Source organism: Helobdella robusta (assembly GCF_000326865.2).
Source record: "Helobdella robusta unplaced genomic scaffold HELROscaffold_35, whole genome shotgun sequence".
Classification (NCBI taxonomy): Eukaryota; Metazoa; Annelida; class Clitellata; order Rhynchobdellida; family Glossiphoniidae; genus Helobdella; species Helobdella robusta.
Genome location: NW_008704704.1, coordinates 1025573 through 1051759, shown reverse-complemented (window position 1 = coordinate 1051759; position 26187 = coordinate 1025573). Strand labels below are relative to the sequence as shown.

General features: G+C 32.3%; 5 protein-coding genes across 5 annotated transcripts; 3 read left to right on the top strand and 2 right to left on the bottom strand.

Annotated features, from left to right (window-relative positions):
• Window positions 1-1359: 1359 nt before the first annotated feature.
• Window positions 1360-6361, top strand: HELRODRAFT_175841 (hypothetical protein; the record flags this gene model as incomplete). The annotated part of the gene is made up of 6 exons (XM_009023222.1): window positions 1360-1455; window positions 2957-3083; window positions 3171-3308; window positions 5289-5381; window positions 5597-5704; window positions 6114-6361. The coding sequence occupies 6 exons, from the start codon at window positions 1360-1362 to the stop codon at window positions 6359-6361; spliced, it is 810 nt and encodes a 269-aa protein (XP_009021470.1).
• Window positions 6362-8865: 2504 nt separating this feature from the next.
• Window positions 8866-11561, bottom strand: HELRODRAFT_175840 (hypothetical protein; the record flags this gene model as incomplete). Its single annotated transcript, XM_009023221.1, has 3 exons — window positions 8866-9011; window positions 9761-9848; window positions 11070-11561. The coding sequence occupies 3 exons, from the start codon at window positions 11559-11561 to the stop codon at window positions 8866-8868; spliced, it is 726 nt and encodes a 241-aa protein (XP_009021469.1).
• A 980-nt stretch (window positions 11562-12541) lies between these two features.
• Window positions 12542-16398, top strand: HELRODRAFT_175839 (hypothetical protein; the record flags this gene model as incomplete). Its single annotated transcript, XM_009023220.1, has 7 exons — window positions 12542-12576; window positions 13115-14150; window positions 14259-14329; window positions 14692-14864; window positions 15104-15211; window positions 15495-16012; window positions 16120-16398. 7 exons carry the CDS (start codon window positions 12542-12544, stop codon window positions 16396-16398), a joined length of 2220 nt encoding a protein of 739 aa, XP_009021468.1.
• Window positions 16399-17010: 612 nt separating this feature from the next.
• Window positions 17011-18326, bottom strand: HELRODRAFT_175838 (hypothetical protein; the record flags this gene model as incomplete). The annotated part of the gene is made up of 3 exons (XM_009023219.1): window positions 17011-17703; window positions 17879-17979; window positions 18167-18326. The coding sequence occupies 3 exons, from the start codon at window positions 18324-18326 to the stop codon at window positions 17011-17013; spliced, it is 954 nt and encodes a 317-aa protein (XP_009021467.1).
• Window positions 18327-21847: 3521 nt separating this feature from the next.
• HELRODRAFT_113267 (hypothetical protein) lies at window positions 21848-25080 on the top strand (the record flags this gene model as incomplete). Its single annotated transcript, XM_009023218.1, has 2 exons — window positions 21848-21931; window positions 24107-25080. The coding sequence occupies 2 exons, from the start codon at window positions 21848-21850 to the stop codon at window positions 24392-24394; spliced, it is 372 nt and encodes a 123-aa protein (XP_009021466.1). The 3' UTR covers window positions 24395-25080.
• Window positions 25081-26187: the final 1107 nt, after the last annotated feature.

Below are 26187 nucleotides of genomic sequence, written 5' to 3'. Positions count from 1 at the left end.
GTAACCAAACGTAATAAAACTTTTCTTTTATCCTGTACACATGATATCACTATTTAGGTATGCTACGTTATTATACATATATGTGGGTTATATATATATGTTGTTATAGGATTAGGAATGTATAAATGTGTGTGTATGTGTGCATGTGTATAATTGTGTTTATATGTAAACATGTTTCAATCCATTATATTGTCAATATTTTTTGTAGCCTGTACGCAAGTTTAATTTTAAAGTTATGTTTGTATTAATGTCTATTTCTTTATTTTAAATGAAATTTTTCTGTTTAACGGTGGTCTATCATAAGATCTTTTCTTTTTTGATCTCCGTATCATTTTCATTTCTTACAATTGTTTGATTTGAATTGATGAATAAATAAAATATTAAATATTAAAACATAGGCGCACAAAGTTGGCCTTGCAGGCTAAACAGCCCCTAATATGCATTTGTACGGCTGAAGCAATGCTCTATTTAAAAAATATAGCGATGATGATAATCCATTCAGATTTTTAACAGATTCATCAACATGCTCACAATAGCTATAAAAAATATAATTTTTTCGGTGTTTAGTTTTTTGCCAATTTTTTTTATTTTCAAGAAAATAAGTTTTGGTTATAAATTTTAAACAATCTAAGGAGCATAAATTACCCAAATTTTTACTCCAAGTATGTCATATTGTCTATTATTATTGTACAGTTCATATTGTCACGATATTTAATTTATTTTCTATAAATTTTTTCGTTTTTCACAAAAATAGCATGCTGATAGTCTTTTTGAATATAAAAAAACTATAGAAAGCATTATTTTTTAAATGTCACCAAAAGTTCATAATAAAATGTTAATCTGCATTGTAAAAATAATATTGTCATTCACAATGTTTAATTTATTTTTAATGATTTTTTGTGTTTTTTGTTTTGTTTGTCTTTCTAATTATTATTTTTAGTGCTTTTTTGTGCTTTTTTACTTGACTTACTAAAATATTTTTGTCTACTTTGGCTTGTAATTAAAAACAGTTGGCCGTATCTGTTTTATAATGTGTTTCAAACATTACACCACAACAGGATGCAATAATAAAAAAGTACAATCTCCAAAATGTTAAATTTAGTGATTATTTTGCTGGTCCTATTCCTAACTTTTCAGGATCAGAAAATCTGTCAAATGGAGATATGAATGGTGAGTTTAATTACATCTAGTATAAATGACGTTTTCAGATATTTGATACAAAATTATTATAGTTTGATCGAGTGATTGTTATTTTTCAGAGGTTTCCGAAAAGAAGGAGGCGGTGCTTAATGTAAGGAAGAAATTATTCATTTTCTCATTTTCTTGCTCACCTTGAATGTTTTTTCACCTATATGTAACATGTCAATTAAGTTACAGAAAAAAGAACAAGATAAGAAGCAAACAGAAAAAGAATGGTCGAAGCAGAGAGATGACATGTTATGTGATGATCTCCTGGTTTGTTTTTTCATTCCATTTCAGTTACTATAGCATCATTATACTGTGATTTGGGTGGTGCGACGGTGCAATGGTTAGGGTGCCTGGCATTGCTGATGCAGTGTCCGGGTTCGAATGTAAAGTGATCCCCACCCAACCTATCACATGCAGAAGTGTGTGATGTGCTGATCCAGTTTATTTATTAATAATACACTCTGTGTTTGCTGTAATAATAATAGTAATGTGCCTCAGTCGCTTGCCATGGCGCTATATGAAATGATATCATTATATTATTATTTATATGAAATTGGTCCTTTCCTGCAACACTCAAACCACTTTATTCACCTTTTTTATTTAGTTTAATTATAGAGAAAATTGTCTGTCCACTTAACCAACCTTTTTCGGTGGAGCCGATTTTAACGATTTTCTTTGTTGTTTGCAGTACTCACGAACAATTTTTTTACAAAATTTCTAGCCAGTTAGATAAGTAGTTTTCTAACCTAAGCTTTCATTAAAAATCTACCATCCCCGAATAAGGTCAATCTCTTTTGGAGGGATGAGTTGATAACTAAATGAGATCATTTAGAAAAACCTTTCTCAATTTCAATCCAATTAGTTTGTTTTCAACCTTTAAATTTATCAAAAATCCGTTCCTTGCCGAACCGACCCTTTTTGAGGGTGGAGCAAATTAAAACCATGCCTACGTTCTTTCTCTTAAAAAACCTATTCCTAAGCAAACACATCATTGTAGAATTCCCCTGTGCGAGTTATAGCCGGACTTTGTCAGTTGTCTGTAAGTGGTAATTGCATAATAATGCACCGAGTAGTCATTCGTATTTTGCCGAATCAATTGCTCCACATAATTCGAGCACGAAACAAAAACTCCACATTATAGTTAGTCATTGCTTTTAAAAATAACTGAACGGTTCACCTTGATGTCGGGAGAGTTTAATAATTAGAAGTAAAATAAAACAACAGTACTTTATTTGATTAACGTATTTGCATTGTTAAAAGCCTTTGCTTTACAATTCCATTAAATAACTCATGGAGTGTTTAATTTTTATAAAAATATCGCTCTCCTCTGTTTATCAGCCTCTACTTTTTTTCCTTTTTTTTATTCTTTTGAAAATCTGAATCTGACAAACACAGAAACTGTTACGGCATGCCAAGGCAATTTTATAAAATGATAACAAAAAATAAGTTACAGAGAAAAAATGTTTAGGCATGAAAAGTATGGAAAATAGAATAAAGTAAGGGTTTAAAAAGACAAATAAATAAAATAATTTATTAATAGACTAGTTAATGACTTAGTAAGTTGGTTAAGTGATCGATAAGAAAAAAGAAAACTATTGAAGAAAACTAAATTGAGGGTTGAGCAAATAACCATGGTTATATACTTTTCAGAACTTAAAAACTGTTAATTGGAATATTCTAAGCCAGTTAGATCGGTAGTTTTCCAACAATAAAAATTGACCATTACCTCATGACCACTTACATCTTACATGACTATTTCCTTTTATAGGATTTACCAGTGCCTATACCATTGAAAATGTCTGGTGATGATTTTGGCAATGCTGTGATGATTATGGAGTTCATATATGGTTTCAAAGCTCTTTGTGAACTGGAACTGCCCAATAATTTTAATATCGGTTGGTTTTGTTATTATTCGTTTGATTAATTTAGATGTTTATGTTGGATATGGTCATTTTTAAAACTTTGTTTTATTTTGTTTTTAGTTTCACTAGTTGAATCTCTGTACGAACAACACAGTCCCACTCTTTACCTTGACCTCATCCAACAACTTCTGGCAGTCATATTCCAGATGCAAAGTGGACTTCCTGAACTCAACTCCAGTTGGAAAGCTGCTTACAAATGTTAGAATTTTTTATTATTCTTTAAAAAATCAGGATCTGACAGATGCAGAAACTGTTACAGCATGCAAGGCAATAGTAAAAAAATGGTAACGAAAAAAATAAATGAATGATTAAATGAAATACGGAGAAAAAATTGAAAAAAATAAAGTAATTTATTAATGGACTAGATAATGACTTAGTGAGTTAGTGAGGTGATCGATAAGTAAAAAGAAAACTAGATTGAGTAAATGATAAAGTTTTATTGAGTGCTAATATGTTTGAGGTATCTTGTGATAGTTATGCTTCGTTTGACGAAGGTTGTGTGTAGCAGTTTTGATTGGTGGTTAGAAGATGGATGACGTGGTTGTTGATTTTTTCCACTTTCTTGAACAGTTTTGAATCGAGCGTGTTGAATATCTGAGTGACGGTAGGATATGATGCAGGTATATAGTTAAAGCGGATTAGTTTTTAGATGAGAGATTGTAGTTGCTGAAGTTGTTGTTCTGTAGCAAAACCAGACCAGGAGGGAGCCGCATATTTGATGCGTGAGGTTATGAGTGATTCAGTGATGTCGAATAATTTGATGCCTCTGAATCATGTGAGCGGAGTGTTTTGAGTGCGTGACATGTTTTAAAGCCTTTGTGATGATGTGATTGATATGAGGTGCTATATTAAATGTGGAGGTCAATGTGGTGCCTAATATTTTAAATTGATTTAGCGAGTGATTGATGGGTGTTTTGGAAGTAATGTTATTTTCTTACGGCTTTTGTGAATGATTAAAAAAAAAAAAAAAAAAAAAAAAGCCGTAAGAAAATAACATTACTTCCATTACTTTTTTTTTTTTTTTTTTTTTGTGAATGATTAATGTCCTGGTTATGACATTAAACTGACCCTCACTGCCTTGTGAGTGATGTTGGATCATCAAAGACTAGGCCCACCGCTTATAACTGTGGTTGCGTAAGGAAGGGCGTCCTGCGTAAAAATTAGCCAAATAAATTACTTATGATGACAGAAGTGACAATGGCCCTCAGTATCCGAATGGCGTCGAGGGGTATTTTGGTTTCATCATAGGTAGCCAAACGGCAACCCCCGATCTCGGGGAAAATGTCGTCTAAACGTGTGTTGTGTTGTTGTTGTTGTTTTGTGAATGATTAGTTCGAATGATTTATTGAGGTTAAGTGACAGATTGCATTGTTTTGACCATGTGGTTAATGAGTGGAGTTCTGACTGGATGGTGTTTGTGTTACTTATAAAAATAAGTAGTACAGTGTGCACAAGGGGAGTATGTGTTAGATGATGGGATGATAAAGTAGGTGGCGTCAGCGTATTTGTTGATTTGATTAGTGCTATGAAGAGTTTTGAGAGTAGAAGCATTGATGATAAAGGTAGATGGTCCAAGGACAGAACTTTGAACTACGCTAGAATTAATAGGTAGAGTAGATGAAAGAGTAGGGCAAAGGAAGGTAGAATGACTCCTATTAGTAAGAAAATTTATTATAATATTGTAAATGTTGTCGGGTAGAGGAAGAGAGGCTAACTTATTTGAAAGTGAAATGTGATTGAGAGTGTCAAAAGCTATAGAAAAGTCAAGAGCAATAAGATGAACATAATGTAGATGAGCCTGTGGGGCTAAATGCAAGCTTTATTAGAATTAATCAAATGTTAATCATAAAAAGTAAAAACTCAACATATTGTTCTTGTTTAGTACTCCCCTTTATGTACACTGTACTACTTATTTTTATCTTTGTAGTCTTGTTTGCATGGTATTTGTAATAGTGTTCATTAACGATACTGTAATAGTGTTCATTAACGATGCTTTGGCATGTTGTTACTCTAAATGAGAATGATAAAAATGTTATTTCAAATAATGGACAGAATTATTGTCGACAATGTTGATACTATGATGATGCAGTTGCTTATGTTGACAATTAGAATGTTTTTGATTTTGCTCGAAAATTTTAAAAATTCAATTCATATGGACAAACTACATGAACTGAACAGACGATCAAGATGTCCAGGATGGCATGGTCCTCATAAAGTTATTCCAATCAGTAAGCACTATCAAGAAATTGAAATCCAATAAAACATTTAATGGTTATTCTAGTTCGATGTTTTTAAATTTTAAAATAAAAAATTTTTAGTTTCTAATTTTTTTAATAAGTTTTTTAATTTATTTTGATGTTCACTTTTCAAGCGTATTTAATCTCGTTTAGAATCTCCATTACAATGTCTTCCAATGGACACATCATCTTTGACTGAATTAGTTCGACTTCACCTATTGGTTGGCGATGATTCATCTAACCAATCAGATGGCTTCAATGATATAAAAGCGGAATACAAAGCTTCAGAATTCAGTCGAAATTATCCAGAAATAATGAAGAAGTTAAGCGTTGGAAACATTCTTGATTTGAAACCAGGTGCTGGGGCTGGCTGGCATTATTTATTAATTGTCTATATATGCTTATATATTTATGCTTTCTGCTATGTTGCTTATTCTTGAGGATTTATTTCTGTGAACAAAATTAAACTATTTTCAAACGTGTATGCATTTGAAACAACCATCTTATAAATTTTGATCTCCTGTCATTTTGAACGTTTTCAAAAAATTTGCATAGTTTAATTCGTTCAATTGGTTTACAACAGGAATCACAATAGGTTTTTTTATTGAGTATATCAATCGCCTGCACATTATCACTAGCATGATTTAAAAATTATCTATATTGTTGTTTCACATCCTTCTGAAAATATTAATCATGCAGAGGTGGGGTGATACCAGTGCTCTCCAGTAACCTTGTTTCAAAATATTTTTTTATTAAAATTGAACAGGCGAAAAATTGGTTTTGTTGGCAAATCTGATAGAACAGGTTCTTAGTCTGCCTGCCTGTAGAGATCTCATTGAAGAGAATTACAACAAACTGAAAAATGTGCAAAAGGATTTGAGGGCTCACGTGTATGCTGTGCAAAGGAGGGAGAAAGATTTCCTCAATTACAAGTCTGTTCTTCATTTCATGAGCTCATTTTTTGCCGCCGTTACTATAATTTTGTTTCGAATCACCTGCTATTTTAATTTTTAATGTTTCTTATTTATTATGTTTTACTGTTATTGTAATTCTGCCCATTTATCTCTGTCTATTTTAGCATGTTCAAGTTTTAAATTTTTACATTGTGTTTTAATTGTCATCAATGATGTGTTTTAATTGTCATCAATGAAAGCAACAGTTAGCCATTTTGAAGAAATTGTTCAACTAGGAAAATAAAAATAAAAGTAGAACTAATTTTTAAAATAAAATATAAATTAAATAAATTCTAAAATTGATTTTGAAATGTATTTGTATAAAAAATTTCTGTTTGAACCACAATTTATTACCGATTTTTCAAGTTTTTAATAGCTGATTCAGAGATGTGTATGTCTTTGCTTTTATATTAGTAAGTAATAAAGTTCAATAAAAAGTTGGTAAACAACTATTTGCTTTCATGTTGTCAGGAGATTGTAAGCTCTGATGAGATGCTAACAATTTTTTTATAATAATACAAACAAACAAAGAAAACAAATAGCATTGGTAAAAATAAAGATTCTTTTACTATTGAAATATAACAAAAAAAGAAGTTTTTCCTCTCTTTCAGCCAAGAAATTGAGGTATGTTTACTTTACACCAAACGAATTCTGCCCATTATGATATCCTTTATTAGCAAGCTGGTTGTTTGGAGTTCGGAGCTGGCTAATAATACCAATTCAAGCCCTAAAGTCCTGCTCAGTTTTTATATTTTTTTAGTCTCTATCATTGCAGCTCCGACATACGCAGAACCACTTTCCATTGATTTGAAGCAGCCATCTTCGCCACAAAAGTTGTTTATCCTTTTTACACGACGTACACATGTATTTATGTGCACGCGCAAGCACCGCATCATATACGCTGAAGCCATTGAGATGTTTGACTCGGCGCACATTTGAACCACTGAGCCATCTCGCCGGCCAACAGGCGACAACTTACGTCATCTTCCCATTTACCGACCTCGGAAGGATGGACGGCTGGGCTGGCCGGGTGTCGGGTACCCGGATGAAACTGCGGGGTGGACAGGCTCGCCAACCATTCGGCCACGAGACCCCTATATTGTACATGTCAGTTAATTTTCTTGGATTCGGGATGGCAGCTTGACTTGAGCATTGCTCGTTTTCTTTTAATATTTATAATACTTCAGTATTCTGTTTGCTCGACTTGGCTTGCTTGAACAATCCATAACTTGCGATTTATTGAAAGACCTGAGAAATTTTGTGAATATCAAGTAGCTTATGCCAAAATGATTCTGCTTTTGGCATTTTTACTGTAGACAGTCAAGGTTTTGTTAGTGTAAAGAAATGTAGAAAACAATATGTCAGGGTTGGAGGTTTTCAAAGAGTTTCATTTTGTAGTGATATTTAAAGTGAAATTATGATACAAAAGTTCAAAAAATTTTCTGGAAATCAGAATTCTGAGTTGGAATTTTTTGAGGGGCCAGTCAGAATTGGATATTTTTCATCTGACTCCTACAAGTGCTCTAAATATTGAAAACTTATTTTTTATGCTGAAAATATGTTTGTAATATTGTTTTTTAGAAGATAAATATGCAAAGCAATATGCAATCATCTGTATTGAAAATAAATGCTAATAATGTGAATAAAATCACATATTTTTTTTTTTTCATTATGTTTTGAAACACAGATAAAAAGTAATTTTACTAAGAAGAACAATTGTCTGATTTTGAATGTTTTTTAAGTATTTTTTAAGTAAATTCTAAATCAAAAGCTGAACATTGTCATCCATGTAAAGGCAAACCATTGCATGTTGCAGGAATTACTTATGTTATGCCGTCTAAATTTAGACAAAACAACTTTAGTGTCAGAATGCTTTCTTGAAGAGTGCCAGAGTCTATTACATTGTTTCTGAGAGAGAGAGAGAGAGAAAGAGAAAGAGAGAGAGAGAGAGAGAGTTGTTAGTTTTAACTTGAAATGTTCGGTTTGATAGGAAACTGAATGAGTTTTAGCATACACTTTCTTAGTCCTATTTTATGCAATTTATCCCAAATATTCGTGATGAATCATATGCTTTTTCTATGTTGAAGAATAATGTTGTAACCTGCTCACTCTGGTGTAAGGCTTGTCTTACGTGAGCTTCTGATGACACTATGTGATCTGATGTGGATCTTCCTTTGATTCCACCACATTGTATATATGATATTATTTAATTTGTTTTAAGAAACCAAGTCTAGTCTGTTGGTTATTATTTTTTCCATGATTTTGCATGTGCAGCGGGCTAAGTGTTAGAGTCAGATGAAAAATTCAAACTGCTAATAAAAATTTCTGACTCCGGGTTTTGACTTCTTGAAAAATTTTTAAATTTTTGTATCATAATTTTATCCTATTATCATACTAACAAAAAAATTTATAAACACTTAAAACCAGACAATGTAATTGTTTTTCTTAGAAAAATCACTTTATTTTTATGCTTTAAAGCATAATGATTATTGGCAGATTATTGACATTTATTTTAGTATTAAGAATGATTGCTTATCGCTACACATATTCGTCTTCTAAATAGTACTATTGTAGATTTTGGCCGGGCGGCATTCGAATTCCGCACCACGCGGTCCCGAACCGCGTCCGCATACGAATATCCACCCGAGCCTTCACCTCGGCGGAGTCTTTCCTGGCCGGGATCCGCCACTCTACATAGACCCTCTCAGGGTCTAAAAACACGGGCCGGGTGGAAGTTTGTTCGCGCCCTGCTTGTTGACTAGAGAGACGCCGACCTCGTCAACTATCAGCAAGTCTTCTTCAACATACATTATTTTAGGTAAAATAATTAAGCCGAGCCAAATTTCAAGTACACTTCTTTTATTCAATAAAAACAAAATAGTACAAATCAAACCTCTGTCTTTATTAACAAGCGACAAATCCAAAATTAACAATCTATTAATACTATAACTGTCAGGCAAACTATCAAGCGATACCAGAACGAAACCAAGCTAAAAACAAAACCTAAAATAAATAATAAAAAAAAAACGACCGACCTTCTATATCTCAACTCGCGGCCTTTTATTTGTTTTTTCCGCCCTATCTACATAACGCTTCCTATATCATAGAAAATTCTATACTCCCTTCTGTACTCTTTTCTATACTTAGAACAGCACGTAGCACGCGTCGCATATATTGCTATACTCCCTATATACAAAACAGAACATAGCAGCGTCGCATATATCGCATATATAGCATATCAAATAACAAGATATACATACATAGAATGTCTATTAAAATATATAGATATATACAGGCGGCACGCCTCAAAGACGCAATCATTATCATCGCAATCGTCACAATTTTACAAAATATACAGGCGGCATATTTCAATCATGCAATCATAATCATCGCAATTGTCACAATTTCACACTATCTTAAAAAAAATTCATAAAAAATTAAAAAATTTTAATTTTCAAACATTTTTCTGAATCAGATAAAAAAAATCTGACTCCGGCAAAAATCTCCAACCTACACTGACACTCTGGCAGCAGGTCACGGATATTGGTCTGTAATTATCAGGATGTATTTTGGGTTCGGTTTATTTAACAGAACAGTTATAGTTGGTAGCCATTATGTTTGGAAATTTTGTGTCGATCCATATGTAGTTGTGAATTTTTAAGAGTGTGGAGAGTGCAATTTAAAAAAATTTTTTAATAGTTTGTAGGATATTTTATCTGGGCCTGGAGTTGAATTCTTACTATCGTTAATTTCTAATGTCATTTCTTTTATGGTTACTTTTTGTTGTATATTTCCAGATTATTTGAATTGAAATATAAAATTTTTCTTTTTTTTATTGATTCTATGCTTGTAAATTTATAGCTTAGATTTTTGGAATTTTGCTGAAAGCCCCAGGATGTTTGATATTTCTTAATCAGCGACGTACAATTTGTTGTTAAATATGTGGCTGTTTTATTAGAATTGTTTTTATTTTTCTGATCATTTCCCATACTTTGTAGAGGTGCTGGCTTTGAGGTTATTAACAAATGAGTTCCGCAGTGTTTTTTCCTCTTTCACACGGATCTTCATGCCTCTGCTTTGATTTTTTTCATAATTCATAAGATTGAATTAATTGTAGTTATTTTTAAAGTTTTTAATGCTCTTTGTTTTTGTTTAATTACAAGAGTTTCAAAAGTTTAGCTTTTCTGTTATTTATTACCAGTGTTGTTTGGCCTATGGTAGTTGTTATTGTCTCTATTCATTTATTCATTGATTGATTCATCATCAATTATGTCTAAATCTTTCATTTTTTTTTTCATCAGTGATTTTTTAAATTTAACCAAATCTGTTCTGTTGTGTGTAGTTCAATTTTTCGGACTCTTTATTTATTGTTTAATTTCTGAAGGACAGAATTATTGGGGTCACTGCCATGTGGATCATCCTCAACTTCCCGTTCCATAATTTCAAAAATAGATGGAGTTGTCATTGTTAAGTCGATTGTGGAAGATATAATTGTTACAATGTTAATTTTATTGGTTTGATAGGTACAGATCATTTTCTATTGTTGTTTTATCAAAATGTTTGCTTTGGTTATTTGAAGTTGAGCATCAACAACTTTGGTTGTGACCGTTGAAATCGCTTAGTAAGACATAGGGTTTATGTAATTGTTTTTGTATCTTTTCTTATTCTACTGATTTAATTAATAAGTTCGGATTTATATATCTATTGCATATTATGGATTTGTTGGAGATTGTTATTTTTGGGGTAGTGAAATGATCATCAGTTGTTACATGAACAGGAGATTGTATAATTTTGTCATGATTACATATCGATAATCCAGCTGATGAATTTAATTTTGTTGAAATAACTGGTTTATGGAAAGCCATAAAGTTTTTCAGTTTCATTTGTTTTTTTTCCGTTGGCTTAGTTTCTTGGAGGCATATGATATGTGGATTGTACTTGGATAAAAAGGTCTGCAGTTCAGGTAAGTTGCTTTTCATTCCTTTGATATTCCATTGGAGTATTCTGATTTTGTTAGAATTTTCATCTAAAATAACGTGTTTGAAATCGGATTTCTTTATAGTTTGTTTATTGATTATTGTCTTTTTTTGTTTCAAGTCATTTTTATTTCTGGTGTTTTTACTTGTTTTGATGTTGTTACTAATAACCATATCTTCTGGGGTCAACATCACCCATGCTCTCATCAGTGGAAAACGGATACGGATTTTGTTTTGTTTATTTGTTTTACAACAATCTTCATGATATTTTATTTGTTGATTCATTTCTAATTTTTTTCTTGGTGTAAAATATCAATTGTATTGTATTGCATTGCATGACTTGCATCGCATGACTTGTATAGCGCCCCTCTTGAAAGAACCTCAGAAGCATTGGCTCCAATGTGGATTGTTGAACAGATAATTTTTTAAACGCTTCTTGAAAACCTGCCGGGTTATGTTGTCAATTCTTTTTAGTTTTTCTATGGCAGTGTCTATATTTCTGATACCTTGTGCATCACGTCGGTGGGGGATAAATTTTTCAATTTTTATTGATTGGTAATAAAATTTTTTGAATATCACCACTTTTTTTGAATATCACCACATTTTTACTGCTACATAGTGTTTAAAGATAGAGTTTTGTTGAGATCCATGGTCGCCAGTGTCCTGAAAGAATAAGGCACAAGAAAGAAGAAGAACAAACTTATATTTCTTCTGGAATTTGCGGGCTGTTGAATGTTAGAATAGAAGTGTTTGTATTTGTCTTTTGTTATTTTTATTTTAGAAATGATAGGTAGGAAGGAGTGGTAGGAAGGGGTCGTCCGCGATTGGGACGGAGAGAGCAGGTGGAGAAGGACAGGGTGAAAGCTGGGTTGCGTGATACTGAGGCGAGTGACAAATGTGGATGGCGTCGAGGAGTATTTCGGTTTCATCATAGGTAGCCAAACGGCAACCTCCGATCTCGGGGAAAATGTCGTCTAAACGTGTGTTGTTATTTTTATGTTAGAAATATCAATCACCCCTTGTTCCTCTAATTCTTCTTTTGTTTCTTGCTCAGAACATTATTTGAAAATTGTGGTTTGAATGACGTCTTTGTTCGTGTAAAAAATTTATGCAGATAACATTCAACTTTTTCATTTAAAATGGAATTTATTTTTAAGAGTTCATCTTGTTGAGTTTCTTCACTAATTTTGTTGGGTATTCTCGGTTGAATTTCAAACATTGGTTTAAAAATTTTGCAAATTTTAAAAACAAGTTTTTCTGAAATCATGATCGGTAGCCGAGTTTTGTGGCTCTCTGACAGGTCTTTGTGGCATTGTGACATTGGTTCTCCTGGCTGTGGTGGAAGCAGCCTTGAAGGAGAGACCTCCCTTGCTCTCTTCTTCTTTATTGACTGGCCCACTGCTATTTTTCTTTGAAAAGTCGAAGAGCGAAATTCAAATTTGTCAATTAAAAAGGCAATAAGTTATAAATAAAAAATACAAGGCAAGAGTAAATGTGAACCAAGTTTCGCTCAACAAAAAATCCAAGAATGAAATGGAAATATTCTTTTTAAAATCAATCAGAAACAAAAACAAATTTAAAATGGAAACTGCAGACGTTGGTTCTTTGAACCACATGCTAGACGTTTTTTTTAGACAAGTTTATTGTTTGTTTTTGCTCCTGTTGTCATAGCTGTAAATATTGTTCATATTACGTTGCAACAGTTTGAAAAAGAAACAAGAAGAAGAAAGCACGATGAAATCGCACAAAAAAACAGAGTAATTTTTTATTTTTATATGAATAATTACAATAACATAATTGTAATATATGAATAATGTTATAAATCAATTTTCAACTAGTAAACCAGCTGAGCAAAATAGTGCGAATACAAAGAAGAAGATATCCATATTGGATTTGAAGGACAAAGACTTTGAAGAAATGCCTGTCGAAGGGATTGATTGGGATCAGCTGAGTCAAGAGGAGAAGGATCACATTCGAAACTGGTCAACAAGGCGACAAAATGAACTACAACAAATTGTGGATAACCTTCAGTCAGAATGTTTCTTAACCCCCATTGGCACCGACCGTACTTACAGACGATATTGGTGGTTTAGATCAGTTCCTGGATTGTTTGTAGAGGATTCAAAAGTTCACAGCTGGACAGTACCTCGATGCTGTCTGTTGCCCATCAAACAGAATGAAACAAGAATTGAAATGAGTCTTAGGGCGGCACTTAGTGGGAACAAAATTGGTTCAAGTAATGAACAGAAAAGTACCAACACTATTGATAAATATTTTATTGCTGACATCAAGAAAGAAATTACAGAAACTGTTAATTCTAATAAATCAACGTCCAATGAAACGACGGCAACTAATTCTAAAACGTTGTCATACATGAATGTTAATGAACAATTGAGAATTAGAAATACTGTTGAATGGTCTGCTTTTAATAGCGCCCAACAAGTAGATGCTCTCATTGAAAGACTCAATAGAAGAGGTTACAGAGAGAATTTGTTGAGAACCTACCTTATCAACAACCGTGATAAAATTGTTATTAGTTTTAGCACAAATGCTAATGATAGTAGCAATTTTTCAACAAATAAAAGCGACATTAGCAATAACATCGTTGAACACATTTTTGATTGGTTATTGTGTGAACAAAGGTCAATTACATCAAAAAATGCTTCTTGTGATGAGAGCAAACCTCTGGTAAATGAGTCAGCTGATCATAACAATGTTGATGCAAAGCATAAAGTTAACAATACAAAGTCTAAAAAAAGTTGTGTTGAACATTTTGGAGGTATAGCTGGTGAATTGGAATTGATGAGGTGTGTTGCAGACATGTTGCTTGATCTGGAAGAAAGAATATTTGCTGGAAGTCTAGGCCAACTAAAGGTTTTTTTTATTTATCTAAAATAAAAATGAAATTATAACGAATTAATTTCAAATGTTAATAATTTATTGATTTTATATTGCATGTTTGTAAAATTTGTAATTGATAAGGATTTAGATAGAGATTTATGGAGAAAGGAGTTGGAATGTACAGATGAGCAGATGAAAGGTGGTCAAGCAGGGTTAGTCTTCAGTTCTAGAATAACAAAAAAATTTATAATATTCTGGAAAAGTACATTAAATGATAACCATTATAAGAATGCGTTATATTCCAATTTGGTCTACCAAAGATATCTGTTTTGTGAATCTTAAAGTTAAAGTGCACTCATGAATGAGGCATGCCCAAAAATTTTATTTTCAAGAAATGTATCTTTCAGAAAATAAAAATTATTTTGTTTATTTCCGTTTTACAATTTTCACACACATTTTCAAGGTAAAAAATATGCAATGTCAATATTTAATGAAATTTAATGATATTAATGAAATTTAAATGAATGAAAGGGCTTGAATATGTTATCAGACAGTATTTCTTAATTGTATTCAGTTTGAAAGATGAACAACCTTGTATGTACAGTGGCAGTAATAGTACGGTTGATGATGACATTGATGTTGATGATGCACAAATGAGATTCAACAAGAAAAACTTGAAAAAGATGATGAAGATGATGGTCGATATACAACAGATGATTGAAGAGAAATATCTCTTGCCTCCACTTGGTTAATATAACTTTTAATTTCATCAACTATTGTTTAGTTTATTTTTAATATGAGATCATATATATTTTATTTTACCAGGTTCTAAAATTATTTTTTCTTAATTAATTCTTTCTCATTCATGAAAAACCATTGCTTAATTGTTAATGAAAAATTAGCTATTTGAAAATTTTTTGATTGGTTAAATTTCTTTCAAGATGAATTAAATTGACCTTTGATGAAAAATAAAATGATGTGTTCAGCTGAATTTCTTAAAATAGGTGAAAATGAAGAAACTAAGTTGAAACGAACAAAAGTACTTGAACAGCAACAACAAATTGAACAACAGGATCAATATCATTTGGTACAAGGTCAGTAGTGATTGTTAAAGTTTTTGTATTTAAATACAGGTTTTGCTTGTACAATAGTAATCAAATTTTAATTTGTCCAAAGTAAAAAATATTACCGACTGGATGGAATCCAACTTAGAAACTAAAAATTTTAAAATGTACTATAATCTGCATAACTGATTCTTTATTGATGGATCGAGATATTTTAGATAATTAAGATAACAAATATGTTGTGTAAAAAATTAACAGTCATTGTCATAAGTGCAAATCATTTAAACAGATTTTTATGTTAATCTTATTTCAGCAAATTATGGAGATGAAATGGACACCAATACTAATCATGTTTTTAAAGGAATGGATATCAAATCAAAAAATGGTTACACAATAGGCAGCCTTACTTCACTTAACAACTCTACAAATAAGCTTTTAAATAAAAGTTGCGTTTCTGGTGGCGATGTTTCACACAATGGGTTTAACATTAATAGTATCAGCAACAATTGTGATACTTTCAATAATATAAACTGTCTGACAAATGACTACTCAGGCAACGTCAACATTTGTAACGACAGTAATGTTAACAGCAGCAACCATTTTAATAACAGTAGTAATCTATTTAAGTGGTTGAGTTGTGTAGAGGGCTCTAACAACTTTTCCCACTTGTATCTCTGTACAGTTCTTCTTGATATGAGCATTGCTTGGAGCAAGTCAGCTTTAAATGCTCGATGCAAAATTTGCAGAAAGAAGAAGGATGCTGACTTGATGTTGCTCTGCGATGGTTGTGATCAAGGACACCACATGTACTGCCTAAAACCTCCTCTCAAAGTTTGTCGTTTTCAGATGCTGAATTGATTCAAATTATCAAACTCTTGTATTTTTTAATTTTGTGATTACGTCCTGACAAATTAAAAAATTTATTTTTGTAAATATAGAAAATTCCTGAAGGCGACTGGTACTGCCCTATGTGCCGACCAAAAGAATTTTCTATCGTCGTCTGTCCTCGCAAAGTGACTGAAAACATAAAGTACGAAGATTTAGAATCTGATTGCGATGATGAGGCTAATGAATCTTCTGCTGCTACCAATAATGTTGCAGAAACTGGCAACGATGGAATATGGGCTTTGGCCGATCAGGATGATAAAACAAGTTCAGAGTATGTTGGACTCATTCTTTCCACAATCTTATTCGTGTACAATGTTGATATATATTGAATTAAGTTGGTTCACTGTTTATCCCATTTCCAGGCCTTCTTAACATTTCAATGGAATTTTTGATAACTTGATTTTCTCTTTCTCATTGGAGATTATTATTATTTAGTATTATTATTATAGTTATTGTAATTTCTGTTTTAAAATTTATAAAGCACTAGTAAATATAGGGTCGTTCGGAAAGTTATTTCGTTTTTTGTGGTGAAAATGAAAAACAATCTTCGTATAATGAATGAATATTTAATTAAATTTAATTAATTAAATTAAAATGTGTTTTGCCATACTGATCCAACACCTTTTGTCATCGTTCTGCTAGTAGCATTGTTCCTCGTTCATAAAATTTTTGGTCTTTGCTGGCAAAAAATTTATCCACGTGATTTTTGACGTGTTCATTTAAGGTAAAGATTTTACCATCCAAAAAATTTTGCAGTGACCGTAACAAATAATAATCCGAAGGGGCCAGGTCTGGAGAATATGGGAATGTGGCAGTACATCCTATCCAAGTCCAAAAAATTTTGACAAGTGACCAAACTTGAATGAGGTATCGCATTATCTTGGTGGAACACTACACCTTTTTTGTTAGTTAATTCTGACCTTTTTGTTGAACTGCATCATTCAGTTTGTCCAGCTGACGACAGTAGACTTTCGAATTAATTGTTGTGTTATCTGGTAAAAGCTCAAAAAAGTGACTCCTTTAAAATTCCACCAAACATATGTGATCAAATGTTCTGCTCTCTTCTTTAAGTAGGTGTTCAACAGGGAGAGTTCATGGCTTTCAGCAAATTCCAAAATCCGTACACCGTCTTCGTTTTGAGGCCCGTAGCCAAAGCCTTCATGGACACCGTGGAACCCATTTGCTTTATCTCCAACATGGCCGTTGAGGTCGCCACATATCAATGGTATCTCTGATGATGGTGTTTTCCTGACGGTATCTGAGAGTGTGTTCCAGAAGTCATTTTTGGCGTCTTCAGATTCACCGGTTTCTGGTGCATATGCAGAGAAAACAGTCAGAACCTGTTTCCCATTCTGAGTTTGATCAGCATTAGGCGTGAGTTGATTCGAGTCACCTTCAGTACATTTCAGTTCAGAAGATTCCCACTCCATTTTGGGCTGTCTTTTGGCCATTCCAGAACAACTTGTAAGTCTCAATGAGAGAGACACCATTTGATTTCCATCTTGTTTCCTGCAGAGAACAGATGTCAACCCTTTGCCTTTCCAGCATGTCGACGATCTCCGTTGAGCGTCCAGTATTTGAAGGGCCAAGTCTGATATTCCAGGAGGGGACGCCCGATTTTCCGCAACACCCCTCTATTGTTGCGTACTTCCTGGATATTGTCACCCTTTGGCCATTTAAGGTCTTTCAGGAAATAGGGGATCTTTTCTTTTTTTGTGATGACATGGAAGATGTTTGGGTCAAAAAATTTTTTCATCTGGAATTGCCCAATTTCTAACAACAACCACCAGTTATAAACTGTGGGCCTACCGTTTTTTCTGGAAGCAAACGAGGCAGCGCGATTGCAGTTGATCTCGTGCCCAAGAGAGCACTGTTGTAAGCAGTGCACCTAGCCTTTGGGTCAAAGGTCCCTGTTCCACAAGGCGATGGATTTAGAATAGAAAATCATCTGCTGTTGGAACCGTTGTCCTAGGATCCTCCGCTTTTTTCACCATTGTCTTCTTTCTTCTAGTACAGTTGGTTCGCGGCATCTTATTCCGTATTATTCAATGCAATCCTAGAAGGTCTCCCTGTCCAGGACCTTCCCCTATCCACCACCTGGGGACGCGCCTCGGCCAGTGCACCCCAGCATGAGAGGCTTTTGTATATTTTTTACATTATATTTATTATCTTTGTTTATGCAAAGTTCTTCTGCAATTTTAAGTTGCGGAAGAACTTCACATAATATATCTTTGCAGTAAAACTTGCCATACCACATATTTATCTATATATAAAAATGGTATATAGAATGACACTATTTGTTTAATATTAAAATTAAAAAAAAAGTAAACAATTATGTAATAATATTCCAAGTGAAAATTTTCACTTAGAATATTTTGAAAATGAAAATTTTCTATTGATAATCGATGAATTAAAAATAAATATTCCTATTATATATATCGATTAGTTCATAAATATAATTTAAAATTAAACACAACTATATAAATGAATTTTATCTAACTGAATAAACAAAAATCAGCTCTTAAATTTAAAATGTAACTTTAGAGTTTATGCTTAAATTTTATATCATTATTAAGAGTAATCATAAGAAATAGACTCATTTTGAAAATTGTTCTTCAATGGCAAATTCTAATTTCTTGGTCTTTGGTTATTAATAATTTAAAATAATAGACTTGTGTTATTTTTAAACATTATTTTTTTATTGTATTTTAAAAAAAGCACATAAAAGTAAACAATTACTTGTAGCAGTTTCTTAACTAAAAAGGACCATGTTAACAGAAAGGAAAGAAAGAAATTTAATTTGCATTAAATATATATATATATATATATATATATATATATATATATATATATATATATATATATAATTACGGTTACACTTACAAATATACACGTATTCACACACATATAATACTAATGTACATTTACATGTGTATGTATATATATATATATATATATATATATATTTACAATATTCTATAAATTCTACCGAATGTTTGGCGTTAATATGTTTGTATATTATATTATAGTATATATTTTCCTATATATACAGCAAGGAGCACTGACGATGATTCATTCGGAATCGAAATATGGCCTTATTTGCAGCATGAATTCGAAAAATATGTTTATTTTGAATTTTAATAAACTAAATGTTCACCAAAAAACTTTAGTGAGAAAAATTGAGAGAACGAACTACAAACATATTAACGCCAAACATTCGGTAGATTTATAAAATATTGTAAAAATTATGGTCTATTACCAACATATATATATATATATATATATATATATATGTATATATATATATATATACACACATCAAAACATTCATGCAGAAATTAAATGTACACAACAAACTAAGCAAAACCTACATATGCAAGTTGGATAGTCACTTGCAATGCAATATATACAAATATCCATCTACCAATAAAATTATTCGTAGATAAATATAAATGTCACTAAGTCTACCATGCAAAACGCTTGGCATAAGCAATAATACAATAATTATAAATAGGTAGATAAGACATTATTTGACATCAACTAGTAAATAGAAGGTATTTTAGGTGTAATAATTATATAGACATATATGTACAGTAACAAAAAGTACATTTTCATTACCACTCATGCACACTCGTGCCCAAACATGCACACTCAAACCCACTAAGGCAATTCGTACCCACCCATGCACAATCATACCCACTCACACACATGCATACTCACTTGCACTCATTCATGCACACAGAAACACTTAGATTTTATTTTGCCTTAATAAAAATACGTAAAAATTTACCAATAAATATATAACATGAAAAGGCAAATTGAAAAGCAAGCCCAAATACTAACAAAATATATAATATAAAATAAACAATTAATGACATTCACAACATGATATGTCCACTCAAAACACTATACATACACTGTACATACACTACACAGATCTAATTGTAACACATTGGTATGAAATAAGCTATTGCATAAATATATGTACAATATAAGTACACAAATCACTCCATCAAATGTTAGAGATCTAAGTGGAATGGGAGGGCGTGGCATGTTCATTCACACACAATCATGCACGGACACACTGGCATACATCATGCACACTCACACCCATCTATACATACAAACACATTTAAATTGCAAAAGAAAATGAAGAGAACAAAAGTGATTGCCTTTTAATGTGGGATTATTATAAAAAGTAGGAATTTTTGGAAATCATTTTCAAGTTTATTCTTAAATAAATGAATCAAAGTTATTTCTTTGATTTCAAACGGAATCAACTCATCCCAAACTCGAAGTCCAGCAATCTTCAAACTAGAGTTTACCAATTTGATTCTGTGTAATAGAAAATAAAAGGTAGGCGTGCCTCTCAGAGTCTTCGCAAGTATGGTTAGCCAGTACGAGTACGTAAAGTACACCCTCTCACCTAAGACGTGTTTCGTCTTTTATGGACTCATTAATAGGCCGAGTTAAAACACCAACTTAGTAGAATTACTATCTCAGTAGACAATATTGCAAACCAAGGTGTTTTTTAGGTAATTCACAGAAACACATTTTGGTCGATAGAAACATATTCGGCAGAGTAATAGTGCGTCCTTTAAGTATTTAAATAAATATGTGCATTCTGTATATGTATGTATATTTATATCGTTTTTTATACTTACGGAGACCGTTCAAGTTAGTAATAACTTCTGGGCTCCCAGTTCTTTGAATAAAATGAATAAATTTTCATAGATAGAGAAGTATTATCATGTCAAGTTAAGTTGTTATCAGCTTTCAATATATAAACAATATTTGGTGATATGTCTTTAATAATATTATACTATGAAAATCAATTATGTTTAATATTAAAATTCAATTATGTTTGATATCAATAAAAGCTTATCAAGCCATAATTGTTTTTTGTCTTTTTACTTGATTTTAGAGGCTCCACAATGAAAAATAAGACATCTACATGTGAACAGTATTCGTCTCTCCATCGAGATAAATTATTCCAAAATTCTAAGATCAATAAATGTTAGTTGATTCAATTATTTGGTTCGGAATATAATAAAATGGCGTAAACAATAAAATATTGTGAACTTTATTTTACACTTCTGTGTTTGTAACACGTTTATAACGCGTTGTTTTTCCTGTTTCAGCCCAAGACAAAAGGCAAACTTCTAAAACGGCTTGCAACAACGACAATCTAGCAATCAGAACAAGTCTTTGTACGAGTACATCGTCGACAAACGACCAAATGACGAACCATAAGAGTCCATCAACATGCAAACTGACGCGTTCTGGCAGAGAGATTATCAAACCAAAAATAAATGATGAATTCATTGTCAATCAACCAACAGTCAAGTCTCGAAAAAGAAATAGACTGTCTCTACAAGAGCCTGAAACTCAGAAAAAATCTAAGAGGCAGTGCAAAAGTGTTAAATATTCAGATGATTTTGATTATACTTTGGAACATCAACGTGGTGACGACGACGACGATTACGATGCTGAAGCGTTTACTCATGCTGGCTGTGATGATGAAGATGATGATTACAGTCAGAACAAACGTAAGGCTAGAAAATCAAAAACAAAGCAAGAAAATGTTAACTGTTAGTTTTGTATGTATAGCTTTTAAACCTACTCAATAAATTTTTGAAACGTTTCTTTGTGTTCCAAATATTTTAATTATTTTAATTTTTAACATATTCTTTTGCAGGTGAAAAAAATAAAAAATGTAAAAAGTCGTCACCTTCAGTAACAGTAAAACCGTCAAATCATCGTCAGACGAATACTTCAATGAAGGTTATAGAAGATCTTGTGAGTGAGCTCATGAAGAATGACAATGCTTGGCCATTTCTCAAGCCTGTCACAGTCAAAGAGGTTTTTTAAATTCCAGAATGAACTAATTTATTTGTTTTTTTATACAAAATTTGTTAGGATTGATTCACATTTTATACGTTTTTTTACAATTAATTTACATTTTTTACTTGATACATTTGATCTTGAAGAAAAAGATTAAATGCGGTTTTAACCTCAGACGTATTTTTAAGTCTGGGTCGTTGGAAAAAATACTGTCCACACAAAAATATTTTTTATAACGCTTCATTTCTTAGCCTCATTTTTATTTGTCACAAAGTTATTTTTTATAATTTTTTACTTCATTATCATTGGTTCAGTCCTATGGACAATCTACCTCTTTCTCTCCTTCAGACTCACTTTAGTGTCTTCGATGATTGAATCCAACTATCTTTTTCTTGTCTTCCCCTTGTTGTTGTTGTTGTTGTTGCCCCATTCTGGGGGACCCCTAGGGTTCTAATCGAGGCCGGAGCCAAACCACCACTGCAATTGGGTTTCTCCAGAGGTCTATTGGTTGTAGTTTTAGTTAGCTCTGGAGCAACTGCCTTCTCGCGGTGAAGCCGATTGGACCGTCAAATCAGTCGATCCAACAAACAGTTGCAACAAACCCTCCCCACCTGGATGTTGTCTTCCCCTTCTGTGTATTTCACTTATTTTTTTCATCATTATCTTTTATAAGGAGCTATGCTCCCTCATTTCATGACCATAGATTCTAATGATAACTTCGGCTTTATTTTTCCAGCACATATTTTTTTGTTCTTTCTCCGGTCCATGAAATTCTCAAAAGTGTTTGCCAGCATCATAGTTCAAAAGCGTTTATTCTTTTGTCCGCTTTCTTGACCTTACAATTTTTTCCTCCATTTGCAACAACGGAAAACACTAATGTTTGAACCAGCTTCATCTTAGTAGTCAAGAAAAGTTTCTTTGACCTCTAAATTTTATTTTGATTATTCATTGCCTTCCATCTTAGAATTATATTTCATTGCTGCATTCACCTTTCCCATTAATCATTGATCCAAAAAAATTACGTTCTTTGACCATTTCAAAATCTTCTCTCTCAACATTGAATGTTTTTGTGCCGCAGTTCGTCGTAATTTTAGCTTTCCCAATATTTAGTAGTTGGTCTGCTTTTTCACTTACAGTTTTTACTGTTAGAGTTAAATCTCTGAACTGTGATTTATTTTCTGCCGTGAGGGTGGTATCATCGACAAACTCTGACTCCAATTTCAAAATCATCTAGTTCAGCATTTCCTTTCACCATTTCAGCATAAAATGCCTCACTCTTTTTTGGGCATTAAACGATTTAGTTTCTTCATATATTGTGCGCACTTGCTTCCCGATTCCTGTAGAAGCTTTTGATTAAACTTATCAATGTCTCGGTAATCCGGTTTTTTCCAAAACCTTCAAAAGCAGATCATGGAGGACACAGCCAATGGCTTTACTATAGTCAATAAAACAGAAAAATATCTTCTTTTGGTATTCATTTACTTTTTCAATAATTCGTTTTATGTTGGAAATGTGCCTCTTCCTTACCTTCTTTTCTCAGCCTGTACCTCTGGTAATTCTCTATTCAGGTATTGTTGCGATCTTGCTGCTTGTATTATCTCCAGCATTAATTTATTGGTATGTGAAATGAATACAACAGTTTGATAGTTATTGTCTTTTCTCTCCTTTGGGAAAAGCATATAAACAGCGGGAGGTCTTGCTTGTGTCGAGAAAGCTTTGGGCTATACCTACCGTCGGGAGTACATTCTTCTAGCAGGGCCGGCCACCCAAGGCAGGCAGGCAGGTCAAAGCCAAAACACCGAAACTGATCATCTTAAAGTCGAGAAGCAGCGGCTGTGTTGTAGATAATTGTGCTGGAGAAAGCAACAGCAAACTACTTCAGTACTATGTCAAGAAAATTTTATGGAAAATCATTTACCTAATAGCTTTTTTCATTTTTATTTGGCTTATAATTATTTTTTATAACCTTTCACTTAGCTTCTTTTATAAGTTTGAAATGAATCAAACTTGTTAAATTTTTAAAGCCTAAATGAATGCTTCACATTTGCAAAAAAAATATTAATTATTATTTAATTTTCTCCTTTCATATAATATTCTGTTCGGAATCATATCCGTGTGGGCACAATGCTTGATAAGAACTCAAAATTTTAATTTTTTAGTAGCTGTAAAAGAAAATATAAATTGTTTTTCAAGGCACCGGATTATTTTGAAATAATAAATCGTCCAATGGATTTATCAACAATAAAGTACAAGATATACAGATTTGAATATCCTGATCAATATTCAATCATCGACGACCTAAGGTTGATGTTTGACAACTGTAATTTATACAACAGCCCTAACACACCAGTCCATAATGCAGGCCTCTCCCTAGAACAGTATCTCGATCAACGACTTGAGCAAATTGAAAATGCTTCCATAAATGGAGACATGCCCGAAGGTAAAATATCAAGATGCCATGCTAAGAGAAACAGTTTATGATGAAAATAACACGTTTTCAATATTTTAATGTTTAAGTTTATTATATTAGATTATTATGTTGATTGTTTTTGTGATTGCCTTTTGATGAAAATTTTTTAATGTTGACTTTCTTCAAGAAAGTTGCTTGTTCAAGAAATGTTACTATGACGAAATTTTTTTTATTTATAAACTATCACGTTTTAACTGGCGTTAGTTATTTGTGTTTTCAAATTTCGGTTCAAGTGTTGTCTGACGTCATTTTAATACGTTTATTTTGTCCGTTACTTTACAATAATTGGTTAGGTTAGGAGGTTGTTTTTGTATTTTTAATTATACTGCGTTCTGATGTCCAATAAGAATTCTACTAAGTTTTTATTCGTTGGGCATGTTTTTGTTGAAATAGTTTTCTCATTGGTAATGAATGGATTGTTTTTGTACCACTTCAGTGTTTTCAAAGGAATAATGCTTAATTTGTTTTGTTGGTTTTTGCAACTAATTGATTGAATTGCTAGGATAATTGAATTTTTTTGTCATATGCAAATACTTTTCCTTAAACGACCAATTTGACTGATAGAGCAATATGTCCCTCATATGATTTTTCAGTTATTCAAGCTCATTGTCATTGTTTTTTACTTGAAGAGAGCATATGTATCTGCCTAATGTGTTGAAGTTTGTATATATTTTAAATAAATTACTACAAAGAAATATTTGTGTCTATCGATTTGTTTTAAATTATTATAATTGATGAGTTTTGATTGGATATAGATTATCGTAACTATGTACTGGTTTATCGGTCAAGTTTAGGGCCAAGCTCCGTTTATTTTTTCATCGGTCACTTTAATCGGCCGTCAGTCTTCGCAAGAACTGATATTTTTGGTCAAAACTTTTAGTATTAGGTTATATTAATTCAAGTATTTGTACAATTAAGTTTTACAAATTGGCAATTTTTGATGTTTATTACAGGATTTACAATCTGGTGACTCTGTTGCCCCGCCTTATAATGCGATTTAACTTGGCAAGTTGATTGGTCAAATTGACTACATTTTAATAGAATGACTTCGAAATTATATATCCAACTTCTCGTCGATGAAAAACTTGACCGATTGAGTTTTGAGCTGGGTACGGGTGAGTATATGTATTTTTTAAGTTTAATAGAACTTATCGGATTTTGTTTCTAAATTACTTTTCTTGTTATAAATCTTGATTGCTGGCACGTGTTTCAAAAGTTCATTTGGCCTACCAGTATTTTATGAAAACTGTCAGTTTTTACATACGAAAACATCTTTTCAACGGAGTAGAAAATTTTGCGTGATACGCTAAAAAGGTCACCATCGTAATTTTGCACACCACCAAAATTTAGTTGATTTTATAACGAGATTTAAGAGACATGAATGATTAGATTGATTTGACACAGTAGAAACGAAACATCTGAATTCAAGTCTTTTGACGTTAAAACATTATAATCGGGATAAGTCAATCATTCGGTAATAATTCATAAAAAAAGGGGATTAAAAATTTTGTCGCTCTGTTTTCAATCAATCATTCATTTAGCTTGTAAAGCACTATTTCCGCGATGTTCAGCAGCGCTCCTCAATTAATTTTGCAAACAGGTCTTGAGATCCGCTCTGAACTTCATAAGTGATGGAGAAGTAGTCAGATATGTAGGAGAGAGTTCCAGAGAAAAGAGCCAGAAAAAGCAAAAGCAGATTTAGCAAAGGAGTGTTTAACACGAGTTAAGAAGAAGACGATCTTAAACCGGGGCGTTTAGGTTTAATTAATATAATTATATAATATAATTATAGATATAATTATAT